At 38.6% G+C, this 24,306-nt stretch overlaps 1 protein-coding gene across 5 annotated transcripts in view; it reads left to right on the top strand.

Moving 5' to 3' along the window:
• CARMIL1 (capping protein regulator and myosin 1 linker 1) overlaps positions 1–24,306 on the top strand; it is a 312,186-nt gene that overhangs the window by 246,458 nt on the left and 41,422 nt on the right. For all 5 annotated transcript variants that reach the window (XM_077886140.1, XM_077886138.1, XM_077886139.1 and 2 more), the window contains exon 29: positions 2,275–2,424. In XM_077886140.1, coding sequence (XP_077742266.1) covers positions 2,275–2,424 — 150 coding nt within the window. The remainder of the gene's footprint in view (positions 1–2,274; positions 2,425–24,306) is intronic.

Raw genomic sequence — 24,306 nt, 5'->3', positions numbered from 1 at the left:
TTGTTGTGTGATTTATATTGCTGGTCAAAGGTTTTGGTATGAAATAATGCTGAGGCTGAGATCTAAAATTAAGAAAATTACGATTAATTTTTGTGTGCTTGTTTTGTTGCTCTCTGATATGATAATTTGGTGTAATGGACTATTCTTGAAAACATGGGGTGAGGGGAATGAAATATTTGGAGTCCAAAGAAAGTCAAGGGTAAAATGGACATGTCCGAGGGATTGATAGCTGCCGAGTGCCCAGCCAGGCCTCTTGGATGTAACTGAGGTGAAGAAATAAATTTTCTTCATCTAGAGACTGGTTTTATCAAAGTAGGAGACTTTACTTCCAATACTGTGCATATAAAAAATATATCAGACACTTCATGTGTTTTTAACTTTAGGAAGTCCTCTGAGGCACCTATGAAAGTTTTGTTACTCCTTACATCTTGCGTCATGAACATTGTAGCAATGTGATGTGATAGGAATCTCTCAAGCAAGTTATGACATATTCCCCAGAGAAACATTTCAGGTTAATTACAGGCTGGATATAGCCAGTTTTATGACATTGAATTGTTGGTGACGCCAGAAAACACCACGGTGAGAGCAACAGTAACTGCCTCTTTTCCACGAGGCAGGCAACATGAATATTCTGAAAAACTCATTTTAGAAAAATACATAGGCTGTCCTCTAAAATTGAAAAGGTAGGACAGGCGTCTAGAGCAGTGCCATCAAAATGCTGCCCATGGGTTGGAGCTGGCCCCACGAACCTATGGGCACCTGACAAGGTTAGGTCAACAGGCAAGAGGAAACACAGAGAAAATTCTGGAGCAATTTGAGATGGCCACAATACACAAACACAATTATTTCTCTAAAGTTTCATTTTTATTGTATTTCACCAGTTCTATCGGTTTGTGGCAAACTGGAAATATAAAAAACTGGTTCCTCCCCACAGAGAATCTAAGAATCACTAGCTTCTAGCTTATGGCACAATAAAGAGCTATGTTATTGTTTAGAGCTCCCAAGTCAGACTTTTCCTTTTTTAAATAAGCAGACACAACATCCATGGAGCATGCTTTATAGAAACAGTTTCTCCATAACCCAAGGCTGCAAGGACCACCTCAAAATGCCCTCAACATGATATTATATCAACGTGACCGTACATGAGCACCACACTGAAGGGTTGAATTTTCCGCTTTTTTTTTTTTTAACATGTGTCCTTCTTTAAAGAATGTACTCAGAAAATATTGACTTTTTTTTTTCAATTTGAAAAAGAATTGTGTGGGTACTTTTTTTTTGTTTAAGATTTTATGATTTTATTTATTTAATCATGAGAGACACACAGAGAGAGGCAGAGACACAGGCAGAGGGAGAAGCAGGCTCCAGGCAGGAAGCCCAATATGGGACTCGATCCCGAGACTCCAGGATCACGCCCTGGGCTGAAGGCAGGCGCTAAACCGCTGAGCCACCCAGGGATCCCTGTGGGTGCACTTTTATAGTAAGCTTTATTTTAATATTCTGCAGATTTGGATTGTAAGGAGAGAGCTTAGCTTAACTGTTATATGAAAGGAATAGTATCTAAAAAAAAAATGAAATTTTGTTTTCAGGGACATTCCAATTACATTAATATGTTCTCTAATTTAACTTTAGAAGTATAGCCAGAGGTTCCACGGTATTGTCAACTGGTTCTCAATTATCGTTTCACAAGAGTTAATCAAAGTTCCTAGTGATGATTCAGCTCAACACTAGAGTTTATTAATTTCAGCCCAGTTTATTCTCTTATCATTAATTTTTTTTAGGTTTACCTAGAGCATAACACTGGAAATTAATCAATCCTATTAAATATGGTATTCATGATCTGAAAACAAAGCTAGCAGCAATTACAATTTTGTTAGCAATTTCCTTCCTTTCAGCCCTTTAAAAACTGAGAATGTTGGAAACATCTTGTGTCTCCTAATTAGATACTTTTAAAGCATTAGAGAGAGAAATAAATTATTTCAGAGGAAATATAAAATAAAATTAATAAAAAGAACACTCCTTGTTTTCTTCTAGACTAAGTATTCTTGTCAATTACTAAAGGAGGTTTTGTAATTTCTTGCTTAAGACAGTCCACCCTCCAAAGATAATAAGAGGTGAGTTATTGTAGTGGGAATGTGTTAAAAATTGTCATTAACCACACACAGGTGGAATCCTTCACTGTGCTACCTTGTGGAAGGTATCTTCCAGAATTCTGCTAACCTGCTCTTCCTTTGCCTCTGGTGCCTTTTCTCCTTGTACCCGTCTTGACTCTCTTAGACTGACCATTTCAGCAGACGAGGCAAGACCCTTCCTGAGCCTGAGGCCATAGAGATTGAGCTGGTGGAGGAGAAGCCAGCTAAACACTCTGTCATCACGATGGAGGAGCTCACGGAGATGGAGCGTTTGGAAGATCTGGATACTTGTATGGTAAGACACATCCTTTGGTGACACCATGACTCCATCACCATAGGGCTTTGCTACTAAGTTTTTTTTTTTTTAAGATCTCACCTTTACAAACCAGACCAAATAAAACTCCCTGGCAGAGATCATTCTTTCAGAAACTTATTGCTTACAGAAATTGTTAATGAAGCTAATAAAGCTGAAGCTTCAGGTCCCCCTTCAAAGCCCGGTACCATACTTTGGATTTGTAATTTTATAAAACCTCATTTTATTTTATTTCATTTAATTCTATTCTATATTCCAATATGTTAACAGACAGTGTAATATTAGTTTTAGGTGTACAATATAGTGACTCAGCACTTTCATCCATCACCTGGAGCTCATCACAGGTGCCCTCCTTCATCCCCATCACCTATGTCAACCATCCCTCCACCAACCTCCCCTCTGGTGACAACGAGTTTGTTCTTTAGAGTTAACAGTATATTTCTTGGTTTGTCTCTCTCTTTTTTTCTTTTGCTCATTCTTTTGGGTTTATTTGTTTCTTAAAACTTTTCTTAAAGAGCATTCCCATACACCCCTCCCAAGGACAAATTGTGGAAGTTTCACTGAGCCATAAAACCTGGTTCTGTCCTGTGGCTGCAGTGGAAAAAATTCCTAAATTCATTAGGAGAAATTTATTATTTAACTTTTGAAGGTCATTGGTAACAAGAAAATATTTTTAAATAAATAAGCCATTAAAAATGTGGGAAGGACTTTTTCCCACACAGAATGTGTGGAATGACTATTTCTGTCTTGGTCCTATCATTTTTTTCCTTATGGTGCTTTTTTCCTATTCTTAACTTACATAATTTGAGGGTATCCTCTTAAATTTGCATTTCCCATTTAGTTTATATTCTATTTAATTCCCTTGACTTGATGTGCTTTAGAAGATGGAATATACATACAGTGTTACCTAGCAGTGGGTCTCAATTCCTTATTTTCTAAATTTCACATGGTATATTCATCTGGCCACATAACTAGAGTGTTCAGCTTGCTGATAAATTTTTTCTGCTCTAAGGGCAATTTTACTTAGGTTCCTATTTCATTATTTTAGAATTTGTATTATTAACATAGTTACATTTTACTTTACCATTATAACAGTTATATGTGCCTCCGTATTCAATATTTTTATGTTTCACTAAAATAATTCATCTTTTAGGAATTCCTCATAATCTGAGAGAGTGCTGCTGAGATAACATCTGGGCTACTTCTTTGCCCAAATGTTTCTACAATTACTAATAATTTTAGTAGTTTTTAGTTTCAGGCATGTCAGGAATGATATTTGTTTTTAACTTTCAAAACCAAGGATCTGAGGTGCCCACTATTATTTTTCTAGTCCAGAAGGAAAGATAATGCTTTAAGTAGTTTCTTATTTATAAGCCATTGTTACCTGTTAAAGTTGGTGAATAAAATAATTGAGAACCCTCCAGATAAAATCCTATCATATACAAAGAGGCTAGCAAAGAAAGTCAGAAATATAATCCTACTTTTTCAAATAACATTCTAGTAGAGCTAATGATGGCAGATAATTTGCTATACAACTATGTAAACTTACAAGTGTATTTATTTACTCTATGTAGGAGGAATTGTCAAGTTTTTAAATAACTTGCTTGTCCAGTATATTGTAAAATGTTTCTTTAGTGTTTTTACTTTGTTTGCATCTTGAGGCAATCGAAGTTAACACAGGGTAATTATTCAGTAAGCTCTTAGGCTAACCCCCCAAAAAATAAGTATGTTATAGAAAATAAGGTTTTGTTTTGTTTTGTTTTTTTAGGAAATAGGTTTAAAATCAAAATTAACTCTACATGTCACGTTTTCTGCCAGAATTGTTTGGTCATGTGTGAGTTCAGAAAGAGTAAAGAAAATGTGAGTTAGTAATATGTATTTTGTTGCATTTATAAGTTATGTGGTTTAGGCTGAGAGTGTTGGCTAAGAAAGACTAGCTTAGCCACTATAAGGATGGTGTTTCATTGTGTAAACTTTGTTTTTGTATGATTGATTAGGGTTTTGTCATGTGAAAGAAAAAGGTGGTTCTTAAAGTGGGTGGGGTGAGAATAGAGGAGAAAATCATTTCTTTAAATTTATTTTTTATTAAGGTACAATTGACATATAACACTCTTTGTTTTACTTACTTTTTATTTTTTAAAAAAGATTTATTTATATATTTGGGAAAGGGAGAGAGTGCACATGAGCAGGGGTAGGGGCAAGAAGGAGAGGCAGAGAGAATCTTTTTTTTTTAAAGATTTATTTATGTATGTATGTATGTATGTATGTATTTATTCATTCATGAGAGACACGGACTCAAGAGATGCAGAGACATAGGCAGAGGGAGAAGCAGGCTCCTCGCAGGGAGCCCAATACGGGACTCAATCCGGGATCCCAGGATCACGATCTGAGCCGAAGGCAGGCACCCAACCGCTGAGCCACCCAGGCATCCTGAGGTATAGAGAGAATCTTAAGCAGGCTCCACGCCCAGCACTGAGCCCCACATAGGGCTCCATCCCAGGACCCTGAGATCATGACCTGAGCTTAAATAATGAGTCAGACAAACGGAGCCACCCAAGACCCTCTTTACTTATTTATTTTTTAATTAATTAATTAATTAATTAATTTATTTATTTATGATAGTCACAGAGAGAGAAAGAGAGAGAGGCAGAGACATAGGCAGAGGGAGAAGCAGGCTCCATGCACCGGGAGCCCGACGTGGAATTCGATCCGAGGTCTCCAGGATCGCGCCCTGGGCCAAAGGCAGGCACCAAACCGCTGTGCCACCCAGGAATCCCTACTTATTTATTTTTAATGTAACTCTACACCCAATGTGGGGCTCAAACTCATGACCCCCAAGATCAAGAGTCATAGGCTCTACTGACTGAGCCTGTCAGGTATCTTTTTTCTTTTTTTTTCTGTCAGGTATCTTGGTGTTGTTTTACTTTTAGGTATACAATATAATGATTTGATATATATACATATATATTGTAAAATGACGACAGTAAATTTAGTTAACATCTGTCATAACACATAGTTAACAAACTTTTTGTTCTTTGTGAGAACATTTATGATCTACTCTTAGGAACTTTCAGATATGCAGTAGGGTACTAACTATACTTAGAGCAGTGTATGTTACATTCCTAGGACTTGTGTATCTGATGATCAGAAGTCTGTACCATTTTTTTATTTTTATTTTTTTAAGATTTTATGTATTTATTTATGAGAGAGAGGCAAAGACATAGGCAGAAGGAGAAGCAGACTCCCTACAGGAAGCCCAATGCAGGACTCGATCCCAGGACCCCAGATTCACAACCTGAGCCAAAGGCAGATGCTCAACCACTGAGCCACCCCGGTGCCCCTGTACCTTTTTTTAAATTGCAGGTTATATTTTAAAATTGAGATGCAGAACCACCATCAGGAGCAAAGGGCAAAACTATGCTGCAAGCATACCCAACACGGGATGGTTTCCATTTTATAAAAATGTTCCTGTTGCTGTGATCTAAGAAGCATAAATAGAGGTTTCCCAGAACCAGGCTCATAGGATGGCCTGAGTTAGAAGGGTGGTTTTTTTCTGGTTCTGACCACCATGGAGGCAAGCATTGAGGACTGTTCCTGACTGAGCACCTGCTGAATGGTGGGGGGAGCAGGGCCTTAGGTATGAGTGGGTAACAGAGAAACATGGGATGGAGCTCTCTATAAAAGAGCAATACATGGGCAGAATTTGAAAATAGCATTTTTTTGTTCCAACTAATTCTTTCATCATTGTTTTAACTCAGCTAATTACTTGTTAAGGAGCAGAAAACCAGAGCTGAGTTTACTGTTAGTTTAATGGGAAAGAACATTTGTGTGGAGAAAGTGCACATCAGTGGATTTGTACTGTAATGATTTTCCCAATACCCTCAGCCTGACCATCGATCCCAAGCCACCCACAGTGTACGCCGTGGCAGCTCTTCTGAGTGCAGGGATCCCTTTCCTAAAGAGAATCCATTTTCTCAGCTTTGGACTTTATACCCTAAGCCAGTGGCACAAATCCAGAGCTAATTTGAAAATTAGTTTCACCTTTTAAAATTACCCCTCCTATCATCTCTCAAAATCAAAGTGGCAAATCACTTGTATTTCTCATTGATATCTATTACCAAATATCCAGGTCCTCACATGGTGCTATTTTAAAAAGGTCTGAAGAACGTATTTGCAAGGGAGAGAGATTTAATCTGTTTTGGTTTTCTGAATGAATGAATGAATGAATGAATGTGTACATATTCCTTGGCAGCATTTCCGGCTTAAGTGATCCTGAAAGATAGGACACAGGTTAAGTATTGTGTGAAAGGGTCCCAGAAGAACAAGTGCATCCATGCATGGATACAGCCTTTCCCACATGGAACTGTGAGCCTCCAGCAGGTAGAATTTGTGTCATACACACAGCAAGAGCACTGTTGAGTGTGATGCTGTAAGTTTACTATTACCTAAAATGTTTATTGATACCCCAGAGCCCTGTGACACTTTGCCTAGGGCATTCCAAAGAAACTTGGACTCATTACCAACCTCCTCCTTAGCAATTCTACTTACAGATTCAGGATCCTGGCAGTTTTTGCCTATGATGTTCATGACATCTGCTAAATCTATTTTTGAACATTTCTTTAACAAACTTAGTAGGCAATCTGGGCATCTCTTTTTTTCCCCCTACCCCCAGATATCTTGTCTCATGTTTTCTTCCATTTCTCTTTGGTCCAAAAGTCAGTTCCACTTCAATCCTTATATCTCTTTAAAGAACGAGGAGTTATAATCACACTAAGGAAGGTTTAGTGCTATAAATTAGAGGTAGAAATTTATATTAGTTGAGTTCAAGGATTGCCTTTTTGAAGATGGAAACAATCATCTATGTGACTGATTTCTTTATTTAAAAAACTTTTCAAAAATATTTTATTTATTTATTTATTTGATACAGAGCATGAGCAGGGGGAAGAAGGAGAAGAGCAGGGGCAGAAGGAGAAGCAGACTCCCCACTGAGCAGGGAGCCTGATGCAGGGCTCAATCCAGGACCTTGTGATCATGACCTGAGCCGAAGGCAGATACTTCACCCGCTGAGTCACCCAGGTGTCCCAATAGACTGATTTCCTAAACTTACTCTTTGACCAAGTGAGGGCTGAAATAAGGATGAATGAGTGGTGTGACAGGCCCTGATACCCACTGGGGGGGATGTCTGAGACCTTCTCATCAATCTTAGTTTCATAATTGTTGAAGGAGAAGGCAGTTTTCTTTAAATAAAAGGGCAGAGTTGCAAAACTGTCTTCAATCAAATTATTCTCTTTTTCTTTTAGCTAGAAAGAAACTCAGAGGGGGTGCCTGGGTGGCTCAGTGGTTGAGCACCTGCCATTGGCTCAGGCTTTGATCCCAGGGTCCTGGCATCGAGTCCCGCATTGAGCTCCCTGCAGAGAGCCTGTTTCTCCCTCTGCCTATGTCTCTGCTTCTCTCTCTGTGTCTCAAGAATCAATAAATAAAATCTTTAAAAAAAGAAAAAAACTCAGAGGTTATCTAGTTCATATGATGGGAATCACGGGGTGGGGGTGGGGGTGGCGGTCAGGGGAGGAGGGCCTGGATAGAATGAGAGCCATCAGAATAACCTGCAGACTTCCAGCCTGTGTCCACTCTCATAGCCCCAGAGGTTCTGATGTCACTTTACTCCAAGGAGAAAATCAGATGGTTTAAAAAGTCGTGTTCATTTCTTTAACACACAGATGAAGTCCCTATAATGTGCCAGGTGCTATTCTTCACTCTTTATGAAGAGTAAGCAGTTCAGTCCTTAAACAATCACCTATGAATGGTAGATATCATTGCTATCTTGTGTCTATAAGTGGGGAAACTGAGGCATAGAACAGTTAAGAACAAGTGGGGAAACAAGGCATAGAACAAGTTAAGCAACTTGTCCAAGTGACCTGAGGTCACCCAAAGGCAGGCAGTTTGGTATCATAGTATATGGATGTCATATATGGCATATTTCTTACATCCAGAATTAAATCTTGAGTTAGATTTAATTAGACTTGCATTGCTTTGTGTAACACGTCTGCTTACTAATTTCAGATTAAATTGACATGTGAACAGGAACCCAAATGAAAGAAATGTGCTGTATAAACATAACCTAAGCCTTTAGGTTTTAAACATTATTGGAAACCACTGGGTCAAAAATCTGACATGCTCAATTGGTAGACTTGAATCTGCCCACTTTGGGCTTACCTGGAATATTACTTGTCTTTCCATGTGCTATTTTGTTGGTGACAGTGATTAATTAGCTTTCCTACATACTTAAAATCCCAACACACATGCCTTCTATGTCATGCTGAAACGTGTATTTACTTAGCCTCTTGATTGTCCGTAGACCATCTGTTCTTTCCTGCAATCAGGTGCTCTTAGGAAATCAATATTCCCAGCTGTCTCTTTCAACTTCACTTTGTCATTGGCCTTTGGGGTATTGAAGGATGCTGTTTGCATTCTACTGATTAGTTATTTCTCAGTATTTAATTTATCATTATATATAGTTTACCACCTTTAAAAAATCACAGAAGCTCAGCATTTAGGATCCCATGCCAAGTGGGTGAAGAGCCAGTGTCTGCTCTGTAGTATAACTAACTCACTAATTGTGTGTAATTCTTTCATTTATTTTAATGAGTGTCATACCAGTTTTAAATCAAAAGATATTCATGCAAAGGAGCAGTTCATCTACTTACTGCTGTTTCTTTGGAAAAGAATTTTAAAAGGCTTGAATTATTAGTACATCTTGTGAATCCTTTTTTCAATGAGAAAATAACAATTATTTTCCCTTAAATTCAGCCTCAAATTTTAATATATAATTTTTTAAGCTTTTTTTTAAAAAAAGTTTTTATTTATTTGAGAGAGCATGAGAGAGAGAGAGAGAGAACACGAGTGGAGGGGGAGAAGCAGGCTCCTTGTTGAGTGGGGAGACTGACCTGGGCTTGATCCCAGGACCTCGGGACCATGACCTGAGTCAAAGGCAGATGCTTAACCAACTGAACCACCTAGGTACCCCTAATTTTTAAGCCTTTTAATACAGATTAAAATGTAGTGAAGATCTGTTTGTCTTGGTCAAAATACTTTTTAAAAACAAATCCCCTCAAAAAAAAACCCCACCCCACTTTCAAGTATCAGCAGTTATTAGTTGAACTAATCTATTAACAACAGTACCAAGTATAGTTCATTGAGTCGATACCTCATGTAAATTAGTTGCACTGTGTTCAAGCCCTATTGGCTTCTTCTTATGATTTTATTTATTCTGTAATGTCATTTCCTTATTGATATCATTATGGGAAATGGAGGTTTGACTTTATAACCACTGGAAAGCAGCCCAAGAAAACCTCTTAATTTCCACATTTTAATTTTCAAACCTATAGCACAATCTGTATAGTTCAGCCAGAGCAGGTAGTGTGTTTCTCAAAGTTCTAGTAATTTTTGTGGCAGTCCTTTGTGGAAATGCCAGGGGTACCCTGCAAATCCCTAAAGAGGCTGCCATTCCCTGGCGGCTGACAGTTTTCTTAATCTTCTAATTTTTAACTGGCACCATAAAATAACTTAGAACATTAACTAGTTGTGACTAGTCAGGGCATTCCAAAACCAGCATCAAAACTGGGCATCTGACTTGCAGAGGATATCATGATTCTTCTGAGCTCTATTCTAACATGTAATGGTAAATATAAAAGATAATTTTGGTTTCCCTCATGAATTAAATTAAGCAAATGACCCTAATAGCCTGTGGATTGATGAAACAAACCAAAACCATACCATTGTTTACATGGGGGGGGGGGGTTATAGATGACAGAGGAGTTACTTATACTTCCTTAAACAGGACATTTTCTAGTAAAGTGCTAACTAGCTAAGTCCCTTATAAGCAATCACAGATTTAGTAACTCCTGGGATAGTACAGTAGAACCAGTATTTGATAATTTCTCTAAAATCAGTTCCACTTTGCAACTTTAGTAACCTCATGTTTGTGGACTATGCGCATTTGTTTTGACAACCTCTTCCTTCCATCAGAAAGCTCCAGATTATCACTGCTTGCCAGTGGAGACCAAAGGTCAGATCCCTGCAGGATGAAAGATGTCCTCTTTAAGGACTGTATTCAAATAGTGAAAGAACACAGTGTCTTTGGATACTAAGTATGTGTGTATGTATGTTTGTGTCTGTCTAAAGAAGAAGGAAGTGGGCGGTCCTTCAAGGGGGCTTGCTTACCCAGGGGGAGAGACAGAGACAGGAACAAGGTATCTGCTGGCACAGGAGCCCAGGGAGGATACAGGAGCATTTCTCATTCATGAACTCTTAGCTGGTTATGAGCTATCGAATGACTCTTTGAACTAAAAATATAGACTAGCAGGCCATTTATTCATTTAATAGATGCTTATTGTTCATCCACTGTGTACGATATTCCCAGCTTCTTGCTGGAAATGGAAGGCAAAGAAACCAAGACATCCCCCACCAAGTTTGCTCTGCTGAAAGGCAGAAGTGGCAAAGCCAGTTTCCACAGCACTACCATCCGTGTAAATCCCACACACGTGTTTGCTTAGGTTTGGAAAGATGGGAGTCTGCCACCGAAATGAGGTCATCCAGAAAGGCTTGAATTAGTACAGAATGCATCTTGGAATCCTCTGTCACATCCCACAGGTGACTCATCAAATCAATGGGATGGTTTTGACCAGGAGTTTAAAGACACTCCTCAGAAATGAAACATTAAGTGTGAATATGAAGTACCAGATTACATTGCGTGTTTGCTTCAGTTATACACACATGTACATCCATTAGGTTGTGACATAAATACATTCCATATACAAGGCAGGTCAGTCTGGGGCTCCTGGCTGGCTCAAGTTATTGAAGCATCTGCCTTTGGCTCAGGTCATGATCTCAGGGTCCTGGGACCCAGCCCTGTGTCAGGCTCCTTGCTCAGTGGGAAGTCTGCTTCTATGTCTCCCTGCCCTCCTCTCATGCTCTCTCTTGTTATCTCTTTCCCTCTCTCTCAAATAAATAGATAAAATATTTTTTAAAAAGTGTTCAGGGGCTACAGAAGTATAGTTTCTTGTATGCAGCCTTAATTTGGGCTTTGTTTCTTTTACTTCTTGGTCCTGATTCACTCCTTCCCTCCCACACAAATTTTGCTGTTCTCAGTGGGTCTCAGCTCATTTTTGGCTTGAGGCGGTTGTACATGAATAGAGTGACATGTTAGATGTGGTGGGAGAGTGCTCTGCGAGGGTGTGTGGTTTGCCCTGGAAGCAGAGAAGGGGTGCCCAGCCCACCTTGGGGGAAGGGTGTTTTCAAGGAAGGCATCCTGGAGGAAGGTTCTGAGCATCATGCCTGGCACACAGTGGGCCCTCGGTGACTATTGGCACAGTGAAAGATGGTATTTGAAGAGAGGTTGGCTGGGAGAATGAGTAAGTAAATGTAGCAGAGAGGAGTGTACACAGAGGCTCAGACTGAGGGGAGAACATCCAGGTTGAGGGACTCTTGTGGTATTATGGTATGGCAGGTATAGAGGGGTGTGACAAAGAGGCTGGAGGCCATATCACAGTCTTGTAGAGCTCACAAAGATCTCTTAGCTTGTTTATATATTGCTTATTTTTAAAAAGATTTTATTTATTTGAGAGAGAGAACAAGTAGGGGGAGGGGCAAAGGGTGAGGGAGAATCAGACTCCCCACTGATCAGGGAGCCCAACATGGGGCTCAATCCCAAGACCCTGGGATCATGAACTGAGCCCAAGGCAGACTCTTAACCAACTGAACCGCCTAGGTACCCCTAGCCTATTCCTTAACAAAATCAAAATCTAACGTAAATGGTTTTTAGCTTTGACCTTTGATGCATATTTTGCCGAAAATTCTCCTACTGACTTTCATACTGAAAACCACACTTGGAAACTAGACCAAAAACAAATGACTTCTACACTCCAGATATAACTGCATTTCTTTTATTAATTTTAGTTTCAGTTGTGTAACCTCATTCATATAGTTGCTTCTTGGAGTTATACATGTACTGCTTTCCTTGAGAAACTACTTAGGTGGCACCTTTAGTAATGTATAGGTAAAGTGAGTGAACAGAGTTAAAGAGAGGTTAAAAAATAACACAAGAAAGTTATAGCAAAGTTCAGGATCAGTTCCTAGTTATGCCTGCATGGTGCTCTGTTCTGCTTGTTGGGTAAGGGGGAGCCTTAGCCAAACTCATGCCAGAGCTTCAGACCTAACATCTGATTATCAAAATTGATCTACATGACCATTTTTCTGGCTCAGAAGACCACCTAATCAGAGCTGAGCTCTAGGGTGGATACCTGCAACCAAGCAGCTTCAAATCTACTCCAGCCCTTGAGCAAGTACTCTGTTGAAATCTCCAAAGGCCACCTGTATGCAGTTATTTGATACTGAAATCTTAAACGTTCGAAAGGCATTTGTGTAGGGTTTGCTATATAGTTAATATTGAACAACAGGTAAAGACTGTACCCATGTGCTCTAGAAAGCCAGTCTTCTTTAGCTATAATACAACACCATAGTGGGCACATTAAGGAGTGTCTAATAGACTGTTTATCTAAGTGTTCTCTGTAGCTTGGGTTGCATATAGTTAACTCACTTTAAAATGAAACCAAAGCCAATGAAAAATCACAAGGGGCAAAAAAGATCACCTTGTTTTTTTGACATATTTCCTCATAGATGAAGCAGACTGTGTTAATAAGGATGACTGAAGGCTGTGAGCAAATAATTATCAAAGGAATGGATCTGTAATTTAGAGATGACTTAAGAATCCATTCTCTTTTAAGAATCTCACTGGAGAGTCTATTCAGAAGGGATGTTAATCAAACGCAGTTGAACCAAACATGACAAAGATCTTGGTTTCCAAACCAGATCGGGTTTTTACAGAGTTTGGGTGGTAAGCCATCTTTACCTTAAGTTCAGTCTGAGGTTGAAGATGTAGGACAAGGAGTTTGAAGAGTCAGTCTTAAAAGAACTTGGAGATCCAGTCAGAACCACATCTCCTGATTGCTGATTGACCACTACAGCCCTTCAACCACCATCTATTCTTTTTACTAGCACCAGTGGGATTTACTGGACTCAAGATTTTTAAACCAGTAGTAGAGTAAATTTTTAAAGGATTTAAAGCCTTTTTTTTTTTAAGCTTTTTTTTTTTTTTTTTTTTTTAAGTAGGCTCTATGCCCAGTGTGGTACCAATGCAGAGCTTGAAAAACTCATAACCCTGAGATCAAGAGTCAGATGCTTACTTAACCAACTGAGCCACCCAGGTGCTCCATTTTGTTATAGGATTGAATCTGGTTTTTGGTGGTGGTGGTAGAAATAATTAATTTTTGTCATCTTTATAGGGATAAAATCCTATGGACAGAGTAAATGTGTTACATTAAGCATTTTAGGCTAAGTTTGATTATTCATCTTGGTGACACTGAGCCCTGATGTCCATTCCAAAGGCGAATTTTTTTAAGTCTCCTGATTGCCTCATTCCTGCCTTCCATTTTCACATGGACTTTCCAAAGATCTAGACTTAAATATCTCTCTCAAAGGTAATACTTGGTGAAGACTCCCTCATTATTTATTTATTCTTTTGCAATTAAAAAAGGCAAATTGTTACTCAACTTTTCATGACTATTAGAATAACATTGTGCTTAATAGTGCAGTAAAATGCAAAACATTGCACTTAATAGTGCAAATAAACTTTGCTTTTTTATAATAACACTGCAAGGGGACCATACCTGGTACTTGTGTTCATAAGCATCATGCTTCTGTGCCCAGCAGCACCAACACGGGCTCTCAAGGTAAAATACTTGCTTGAAAGCAGTACCAAGTGCTTTCATTCTTTGGACAGCCCTTAAGGAAAATGCATTAAATTATAGCTACTTTTTTAAAGCTACTTTTTTTTATAGCTACTTTTTCACATTCAAGTGTGAAACTTCACTTTGGCATCAGTTGCAAGAAGAGTTCAAATGATTGAAAAGTGAGCCATTAACTGTTTCCTGGAGAAAACAGGACAGAGCTAGGAAGATAAAGATTTTTAATTTTCTCGCATCAAAAAAAAAAAAAAAAGAAACAAACACAGATCTGGAAGCTAAGGAAGGGATCCACATTAATGTACAAATCATTCCTTGCTGTGACTTTCACAATAGCCTCTCATCAGGGCTGCTCTCTGAATGCTTTTGTTTTAACACCGTGATGCCATTTTAACTTTTATATGAAATGAGACTTTGGGTGTGAAAGTTAATAAGGGTGATATGAATAGCTGAATTTAATGTTGTGTTCACTGGGAAATAGCCCCACTAAATCTCACTAAATCTCTACGTATTGTTCTCCTTTTGTCCACAGATTTATTGCAGCTGTCTCAGAGTTATGGCTTATGTACCCCTACCCTCCCTAGAGTTTAAAACTTGTTCCTGTCCAACCATCATTATAGAAGGGATTAGGCAATCTTTTTTTTTCTCATTGAGCTCTATACCAGCTCAACTTTTTAAAAATAGAAATGCATAGAAATTACTTTATATCATTTTATTTATTTTAATTTTTTTTTTAGAAATTGCTTTTTTAAACCACACATAAGGTTAGATACTTAAACCACACTATTTGGTTAGATAGTTGAGGGTATAAATCAATGAAGAATGATTAAATTTTGGTTTCCTCTTGAGCATTGACTCAGCTGAAAATCTGGCAGGAAATATTTAAGTTTTGTAACCTCCTACATTAAACAGAGATTACCCCTATCTATTTTAAAAGTGCACAGAAAAGCACAAGGTGAGCCTAGCATATGTTGTATCAAAAAGCAAGGATTGGCTCCAACTCCAATGGGATCATTTCAAAGGCTACAAAGTCCAGATTGAAATGGCTTCCCCTGGGACACTCTGGCACCAAAAAGAATAAGGACAGTAATAGTTTATGATACATTGAATTAGTTTTTAAGAATCTACAAGTCCATAGCAATACCAAGAAAATAAAAGAGGAGAGGATACAGAGGACTTTTTAAGGAATAGTTGATCTTTGCAGGGGAACAGTACCTAATAAATGTAGGAATGATGATAGAAGCGGAAAGGTACAATTTGGTAGCCTCTGTTGTATTCATTCATTCAGGCAAGGATTGTTGATGGTTGTTTGAAAATGGGGCCATCACCATGAAACAAAAGTATCACTTCAAAGATGTATTATTAATTACCAAGGGAAAATGTAACCTTATAAGGAAGTGGTTGGAAGTCCCAACCTAACCAAGTGACCAACCTTAGTGTTACCAACAGTGGAACAACCTGATGTGGGTGCCACCTGTGATTCAGCCATTAGTTCACAGCATCACCTGTGTGGCAGTGTTGGGGGGGCGAGGGGGGGTGATGGCTCACCTGAATCCAATCTCCAGGTAAATGGAGAATATGGGAAAGTCTGTGAAACAATTGACCTGAATTGCTCAAGAAAGAATCATGGAAAAGAAAAGTAGGATTGGTCATGGGGAGAGGAAGACACCCTAGGAAGAGAAACTCAGGAGACATAGGACACACTGTGGTGAGTTCTTCCTTACATCCTGCATCCAACAGGCAGGGGCGCTCCAAGGCATTTGAGGGACAACTGGGGAAATTTGAATACGGAGCATAGTGTGTACATTAGAAACTGTAGAATTGCTATTAGTAGGTGTGATCATCATGTATGGTTCTGTAGGAGAAAGTGTTCTTGCGGGAGTATTTGAAAGAGAAATGTCAAGATGTCAAAAACTTTAAAATGATTCAACCAAAAATGTGCGTGCATATGTGTTAGAGACAGGGAGGGAGAAAGAAAGAAATTAAATGAAGTAATGTGACAAAATGTTAATAATTAAGGGACCTATGTCAAGAGCACACATGTATTATACTATTTGTTTTGAAATTTGAGAATAGAATACATAGTTGGCTGGAGGAGAGCAGGTATATGTAGGTGAAGAGCTTATTGGTTGAAGAAGTGGACGCATGAGCCATGAGGGTCCATGAGGAAAGTTTTTATCAGTTCAACGTGAAATGGGAAAATAAGGACAATAGAAAAAATTTTTCATGAAAATAAATATATCTAATTTCAGGGATTCTTCTTTAAAATAGATCATGTACTTCCATTTTTATGTTTGTGCCCTAGTCTATAAACTCTGTGTTGTGGGGGAGGGGCACTGGATTAAAGCTGTAGTTCAGTTCACTCAATCTCTGTGCTTTGATAGAAGGAAGTGCTAAAATCACTACCAAGACATTTGTATAAATAGAGTAAACCCCATCAAGGTTCATGATAATTTTTTTTAACCTCTCACATGTGAGTTTCTTGGTAAACAAGATGAAGAAGGTAGACATGGTGCCAAGTTTTTGTTTTAATTTGGCTTTTTGGAGCTACTAAATGTTAAGATGGTTTCTCCTCTTGAAACACGGCACAGCAGTCATAATGCTTATAAAATACTTGCACATAAAAAACAACCCTGAGTTGCTTGTGTGTGTGTTTTTTTTTTAAGTAGGCTCCATGCTCAGCATAGAGCCCATTGAGGGGCTGAACTCACAAGCATGAGAACAAGAGTTGGATGCTTAACTGGCCACCCATGCGCCCCAGCAGTATATTTTTTTGATACCAGAATGTAAACTCTAGGAGCCCAGAGACCCAACTTTACCTTATTTACTGCTATGCCATTCTCAAGATTGCCTGGTAAGCTGTAGGTGCTCAGTAAATATTTGTTGAATCTTAAATAATATAAAATGTTCCTGATAAAGTGGTAGCCTCCTTCCACCGCTACCAACAATCTCTCTTCTCCTCCTTCCCTTACCACTGTCATGAGTTGGGACACTTCCTGTTTATTTTGTATGTTCAGACATACATGGATTCATGAACAATATTTAGTGTTATTTTGTATGGTTTAGAATTTACATAAGTGGCATCATGCCGTGCATATTTTTCTAAAACTTGTGTTTTTCATTCACTATTATCTTTTGAGATTTGTTCATGTTGTTACACGTAAAACTTTTTTTCCTCTTTTAAAACTGCTGTTCCATCATTTTGCTGTATTTCATTTGAGTTATCCATTTCCCTATCAAAGCTTTTAGATTGTTCCCAGCTTTTGGCTCTTATAAGCCTACTGCTTACACATGCATCCTCACCCCCCAGTCATTATCTTGGGAACAGGAAATGGAAAGATGATAGAATCACTATTGTTCATAATCACTACCAGTTATAGAAGCACTGTGAGGCTATTGAATGGCACTATTAGAAGTTAATATTCATTTTATCTTATTTAATCTTCACAACAAATTATTTTACGAACTAGAAAACTAGTCTTGGGGGCGCCTGGGTGGTTCGGTTGGTTAAGCATCTGCCTTCAGCTAGGGTCATGATCTCAAGGTCCTGGGATAGAGCCCTGCATTGGGCTTCCTGCTCAGCGGGGAGTCTGCTTCTCCCTCTCCCTCTGCCCTGCGCACACCACCCCCCGCCCCCCACCCCAGTTCATGCTCTATCTCAAGTGTGTAGCCATTCTGAACCTGGGACCTGCCCCTGTGGGGATCTTGACCCCAGACGACAACTGCCAGGCCTCTTAGAGGCCCCTACGCCACCCTCAGAGGTCTCCTATGAAGCTGGAGTTCTCTGGAGTCCATACAAGAGAAAGAGGAGGAGCCTTTCTGTTCATGTCTCCCCTCAGCTCTACCACCTTGGGGCATCGGTTTTTCTCCTCATCCTCTCTCCTCCTTACTCTTGGACAAATAAACAGCCTATGAGCACATAGACAAACAACAACAACAACTTGACATTTTTTGACTTTACAAAACTTTTTTGACATTACAAAAACATTGGCCAAAGTCCCACAACCCCATAAGTGACAGATTCAGGATTAGAGCTCTGTTCTTAGATGCCAAAGCCTTGCACATGAGACATACTCTGAAGAGAAGATAAGCTCTTAACACTCACTGGTCCTCCTCTTGTCCTAGTGGGAGTAGTTAGTCAATATAGTTAACTGAGTTGCAAAAAGTGTGCCAAAGGAGCAGAGGAATGAACTAATGATCTTCTTTCCATTGAAAAGTTGAGTCATCTGTTGCCATGGTTTCCCTCTTCATAGGAATTTTTTTTTTTTTTTTTTTTGGCTTGCCTGTCATTCTAGGAGTTGAACCAATTGAAAGGTCCCTCACCTTCACATATAATGATCTTTAGGTGGATAATTGGGACAGAGCACTTGTCTTGTTGAACTAACCTTTCATAAAAAGAAGGGAAGTCTAAGATTATCCATGAGACTTAACCACCAGCTGTAACTCACTTGTGTACGTATCCATAATCATATCCTTAAGGAAACTTTCGAGAGGATGTGGATTTAAAAGGGGAAGCAGGAGTCTTTATTTCAGGCAATTCAGGAATATTTAAAAATGTATTTTTACTTTTTCTCCTTTATCTAGCAAGGCTGTTTTCAATCTAATTTACTGAATCCTAAAATGAGATCTATTTGAAGAAAATTACCTAATAAAGTATGAAATTAGTCTGGAGACTGAGACTTTTTTGGCACATTGCTGATGGAAGCTTTCCTGATAAGCAGATAATATGCTAATGATAACGGTGATGTTGGTGATGGCTGTGGGGAATGTCTTTGACTGGTGTGCCACCTGTTTTTTTTTTTAAGATTGTATGTATGTATGAATTTAGAGAGCATGCACATGTGAATAGGAGAAGGTCAGAGGGAGAAGAAGAGAGGGAATCCCAAGCAAACACCCCACTGAGCACAGAGCACAAAGCAGGGCTCCATCCCAGGATCCTGAGATCGTGACCTGAGCCAAAGTCAGATGCTCAACTAACTGAACCACCCAGGTCCCCCTGTGCCACCTTTTTTCTAAAGAGACCCAGACCGCTCATATTCCCAGATTGGACCCATTATTTCATTGTGTTGTGTATTGAGAAAAATTGGCACAGAAACAATAAGAAATTTGAAAAAAAGAGCCCAGTTAGATGGAGGAGGTAGCTTTCGTTAGGGTGTGTTTTCAGGAAATTTGGAAAAGATACCCCCAACTCCCCTACCCCTCAATACTTTGCTTTCACAAAACCTGACGTTCAATAGCTGAACTTTTTTTTGTTGTTATGTTTTTTTAAACTCTTTTATAAATTTTCATGACATTAAGAAGATGATCTAACAACTGTTGATGATCAGTGAGATTTAAAAAATTATTTCATTAGAAATTTAAAGTAAAATATAAGGTATCATTGGCCTCGATAACACTGTGCATAGGTAACTGTTTTAGAACCTGGCATCAACTCCTTTCCTGAAAAGCTTTGGCAACAGAGGGAGAAAGAAAATTCAAAGCTACTTCATCCTAAAGTGCATTGGGGAGCATAGGATAATATAGAAAGCCCCCCAGAGGAAATGCTTCTACATGGCTGGAGATACACCTTTACCACATTGTTGCTGAGACCATCAGTTTGGCCCAAGAACCAAAACCTGCATGGGGTTGTCCAATGTCTGCCTAGTGTTCTGTCTGCAATGTGCTTCGGGGCTGGTGATGTCTTCATTCCCCAAGTGGGGTCAGTATCTCATGGGATTTGTAGATGGCATTCTGTATGCTCTTAACAGAAGAGGTAACAGGTCTATGAGTTTCTGCTATTTTCAAGCTATAATTGTGCTTCTGCTTATAAAAAGCTAGATTGGCTGTGTTAAGCCAATAATATTTTTTTGGCCCCTTCTTATTTCCTCTGCTATGGAGGCTTTTTATGGAGCTTTTCTGCTTGTGAACCATGTCTCTCCCTCCCCTTTTCTTGTAATGCTGTTGCTTTATCTCTCTTCCATTCATATTTTTTTCCTTCCTTTTTGCTGCATGGAGACTCTCTGCTGTACAAGTGTAAGTATTTTTTGGTGGCTCTGCAGTTTCTGGCTGTACTAGTTTACATTCTCATGCTCCATCTGCTTGTGTGCTGCCTGGCTAGTCTCCCCGTAGACTTGGTGTCGTCATCTGTCTGTGGATCCCGCATGAAACAGGCAGCAACTTGAGACAAGATTGGATTTTACAAGATGGTTCAGCTAGCAAAACAGGCAATGAATTTAAAGTATCCTTGCTGTGCCTAAAAGCAAGCAGAGTGTTGATGAAGAGGGTACCAACCCTTCAAGAGAGGAAAAGTGGTTTTTCCCTTCATTTCCCTTCATGAAAAAAAAAAAATAAAATAAAAAGTGTGATTACTTAAATGTCCAGATTTTTTTTTTTTTCCTGGTTCATGCTTCTCAGGACTGTAGAAAATTGGCATCAGGATTTGCTTCTTGTATTAGAAGAATTTTCCCAATCCATTTCCCAACTGTTTTTTTTTTTTTTTTTAACCAACCATGTTTTTGTTTTGGTTTGTTTGTTTGTTTTAACCTCATGGAAAAGAACATTAGGGATTCTAGAGCTCGGAGCGAGAATGTTATTATTCTTTGCACGAACTTGATAAAATGAACAACGCAACTTCTCCAACCTATTTTTGTGGTGATAAAACCAATTTAACTCATTAAAAAAAAAAAAAAAGGATGTCTAGGAATTACATGTTAAAAGTGAGTTTAACAGGAAAAAAATGTGATATTTGTCAGGTTCCAATGTAAGTCTATAACTTGTGGAAAAGTAATGGTTATAATTCCATTATAAAAATAGGATCAAATGAGTAAGATTTCTAAGCAAAATGGACATTTTAGATTCCTAGAGAATAGGGACATGCGTTTCATCTGCACTCTGCCATGGTGGTGATTTATTGATACTTTGTGATGTCAGGATGAGAAAAAAGTCTTGCATTTAGAGTTTTCCTTCTAAAGTTATTTTTAAAAGATCTGACACACTATTCCTCATATTTCCTGAGTATGTGAATATTGAAAATAACTTAAAACAAAATGTATTTTGAACGATAAAGTAATTTTGTCTAGACCTAAAATAATAGTGGACAGTGTTAACCATGAATTGACCTGTGAAGAGTGCATTGGTGTGTGTACCTCTTCTGCATCGGATGCTGACTCTCTTCATCTGAGGGGCACTTCGTGATTTCTCCTCTCAGTAAATACTCACTGACAAATGTCCAGGGCAGGAAATGAAGACTAAGAAACAGTCTGAGAAAATCAACCCCTTTATTTTGATACAAGATTGTTGACAGTTTTAAAGATGATGGTAAACTAGATTTTTTTTTTTTCCCTCAGGTTGCAACTTATCTAATCAACAGGTATGAGAAGAGGTTGGCAGGACCAACCTGGCATATAAACCAGATTTCTAGGGAAATGTAGAATATTTGTTCCTAAATATATATTTGGATAGGTAATCATAGCTCACTGTCATATTTCATCTTGCTTTAGATTTATATGTAATGGGATCATAGGAGTAAGCCAGTAAAGAGTGAGCAAGTTTTTTTGTTTTGTTTTGTTTTGTTTGTTTTTTAAGATTTTATTTATTCAGGGGAGACACACAGGAATGACACAGCAGAGGGAGAAGCAGGCTCCCTGTGGGGAGCCTGATGCAGAACTCGATCCCAGGACCCCAGGATCATGGCCTGAGCCAAAGGCAGATCCTCAACCACTGAGCCAGAGAGTGGATCCCAGGCATCCTGTGAACAAGTTTTTTTCCTTTTTTCTTTCCCTGTAAAACGGTTAAGGAAGAAAAAGTTTGAAAGAAAGGAAAGAAAAATACGAGAGAAATAAAATTCACTTTTTTCTCCCTCTCCATCGTTAAACTGTAAGAAAGAGATCATGAAACCATTCATGCATCAGAAGAAATGTCTAAAATTGGGTTGCATTCTTAATACCAACTGTAGAAACTAGTCTGCTTTTGAGTCCTGCCTGTTTTAGCGAAAGTCTGTTGTCCCTGTCCAAATGTCAAAAACTCAAAACTAACAAATATCACATACAGTGGAAGAGTTTTTTTTTTTTTTAAATATTTGATTCTTTTTTTTTTTTATGATAGTCACAGAGAGAGAGAGAGAGAGAGGCAGAGACATAGGCAGAGGGAGAAGCAGGCTCCATGCACCGGGAGCCTGACGTGGGATTCGATCCCGGGTCTCCAGGATCGCGCCCTGGGCCAAAGGCAGGCGCTAAACCGCTGCGCCACCCAGGGATCTCCAGTGGAAGAGTTTTATGTGAAATGCAATTAGGAGGTATTTGCACTTGTACAGAGCATATGAAATGAAGGAAAGCATTAAAGCATTAGAAAATCAAGAGCCAACTAATTCCCCTTTGATTGATGTCAGCCATCAAAAATTCTGATGATTTTTGTACATTCCTCTTATAAAATTAGGTTAAACTGAATCACCTATTTACAGATAGGCATCAGTTTGTAAATGTCTTTCTCTCTATTTTTATATTGTTTATAAATGTTACATATTTATGTATTTTATATGTAATTATATGTATATATATTTTACCTCATTTAGAATTGTAATATATTTGAAATGTCATAATCATATGTTTTACATACATTTGGTATCTGTTAGAAAGGGTATATAGGGAAACTTGAACCAAATTATTTTTTCCCATGAACACTCTTTCCATAAAATCTAATCAAGAGTCACAGGAAAAAATGTTGGAAGACATCCTCATTGCATGCATTTTAAAACTTCTTATTTATTTGTGGCTGTCTTAATGAATTGGCTGGAAATTATATCCCAAGCTACTGCTTGATCCTTTTATTTATCATGGTTGTACACAAAGTGGATGGAATGCTAAAGACTATATTTTGGGAGTTTGTGTCTCCTGAAAATTAATTCTTTTTAGAGGTTTCACTTATGAATAGACCCATCAGTACACTACCTTGTTCAGTCAATTGCAAGGCCAGTTTTGGGGGAGAACAACCAGAGAGTGGATCCCTTTCCAATTTCATTGGATTGATTGTGTTTTTACTGAACCCACAAAGCCGGTTGCTTTACAAATACATATCCCTCAGATTGTCAGGTTTCTTTGTTTTGTTTTATTTTGTTTTTTGTTTTTTTTTTTTAAGATTTTACTTATTTGACAGAGCAAATGCCTGCAGGGGGAGGGGCAGGCAGAGGGAGAGGGAAAAGCAGACTCCCAGTGAGCAGGGAACTCTATCCCAGGACCCTGAGATTATGATCTGAGTTGAAGGCAGATGCTTAACCAATTGAGCCACTCAGGTGCCCCAGATGGTCTGCTTTTAACCAAACCTTGAAAGAACCAAATGAGCAAACTTTCATTGTGTATTTCAGGAAGACCAGTCTGGATTGAAATATAATCACTCATCTTTTCTCTCCCTCTTCTCTCAATAATAAGTAGTAGCAAAAGGATATTGTTATTAAAACTGACATAAAATTGTTAGAACTGTAAAATTGTTTGCTTTAAAAGTCAGTATGAATCGGTTCAGTCCTTGAACCAAAGAGAGTTTGTCAACCTTGTGGATGTTTTTTGAGAAAGCCTTATCTGACACCCTATTAATGAAAGACTATAAAGTAAATTCTGTTATCTCTTAGTTTACACAAATACTAGTTTCAATATCAAACCAATTAAAAGATCCCTAATATCCATTCATGTGTATGTTGATTACAAAGGGTGTGATTGGGAGGGACACTGGGCCGCACTCCTGATGAGTCTGTCCCTGGTGCTACTCCTAATGTCAGCTTGAATGGGAGCTGTTGTCATCTTTATGACTCAGTTTCTTCCTTCAAATTTGTTTTGCTAGGTGATTAACCAAGGAAGGCCACCTCCCACTTTCACACATGTGGTCCTATTACAGGAGAAGCTAATCCCTTGCTTGGGTTTGGTTTTACATAATCAATAGTTGGCACCAATGCTTATGCTTTGGTGGTTTGTGTTTGGGTCTCATTCAAAAGGCTAACAGGTTGGAAGACTTACCAAGAAGTGATGGCATATACGAACTTCTAAATTATGGCAACTTTTTCCTAGTTAGCCTCTGCCCCTAATGTAAAGATCAAAATCTC

Source organism: Canis aureus, chromosome 37 (assembly GCF_053574225.1).
Source record: "Canis aureus isolate CA01 chromosome 37, VMU_Caureus_v.1.0, whole genome shotgun sequence".
Lineage (NCBI taxonomy): Eukaryota > Metazoa > Chordata > Mammalia > Carnivora > Canidae > Canis > Canis aureus.
The sequence above is the reverse complement of the archived record's forward strand: the minus strand, read 5'-3'. Positions and strand labels throughout refer to the sequence as shown.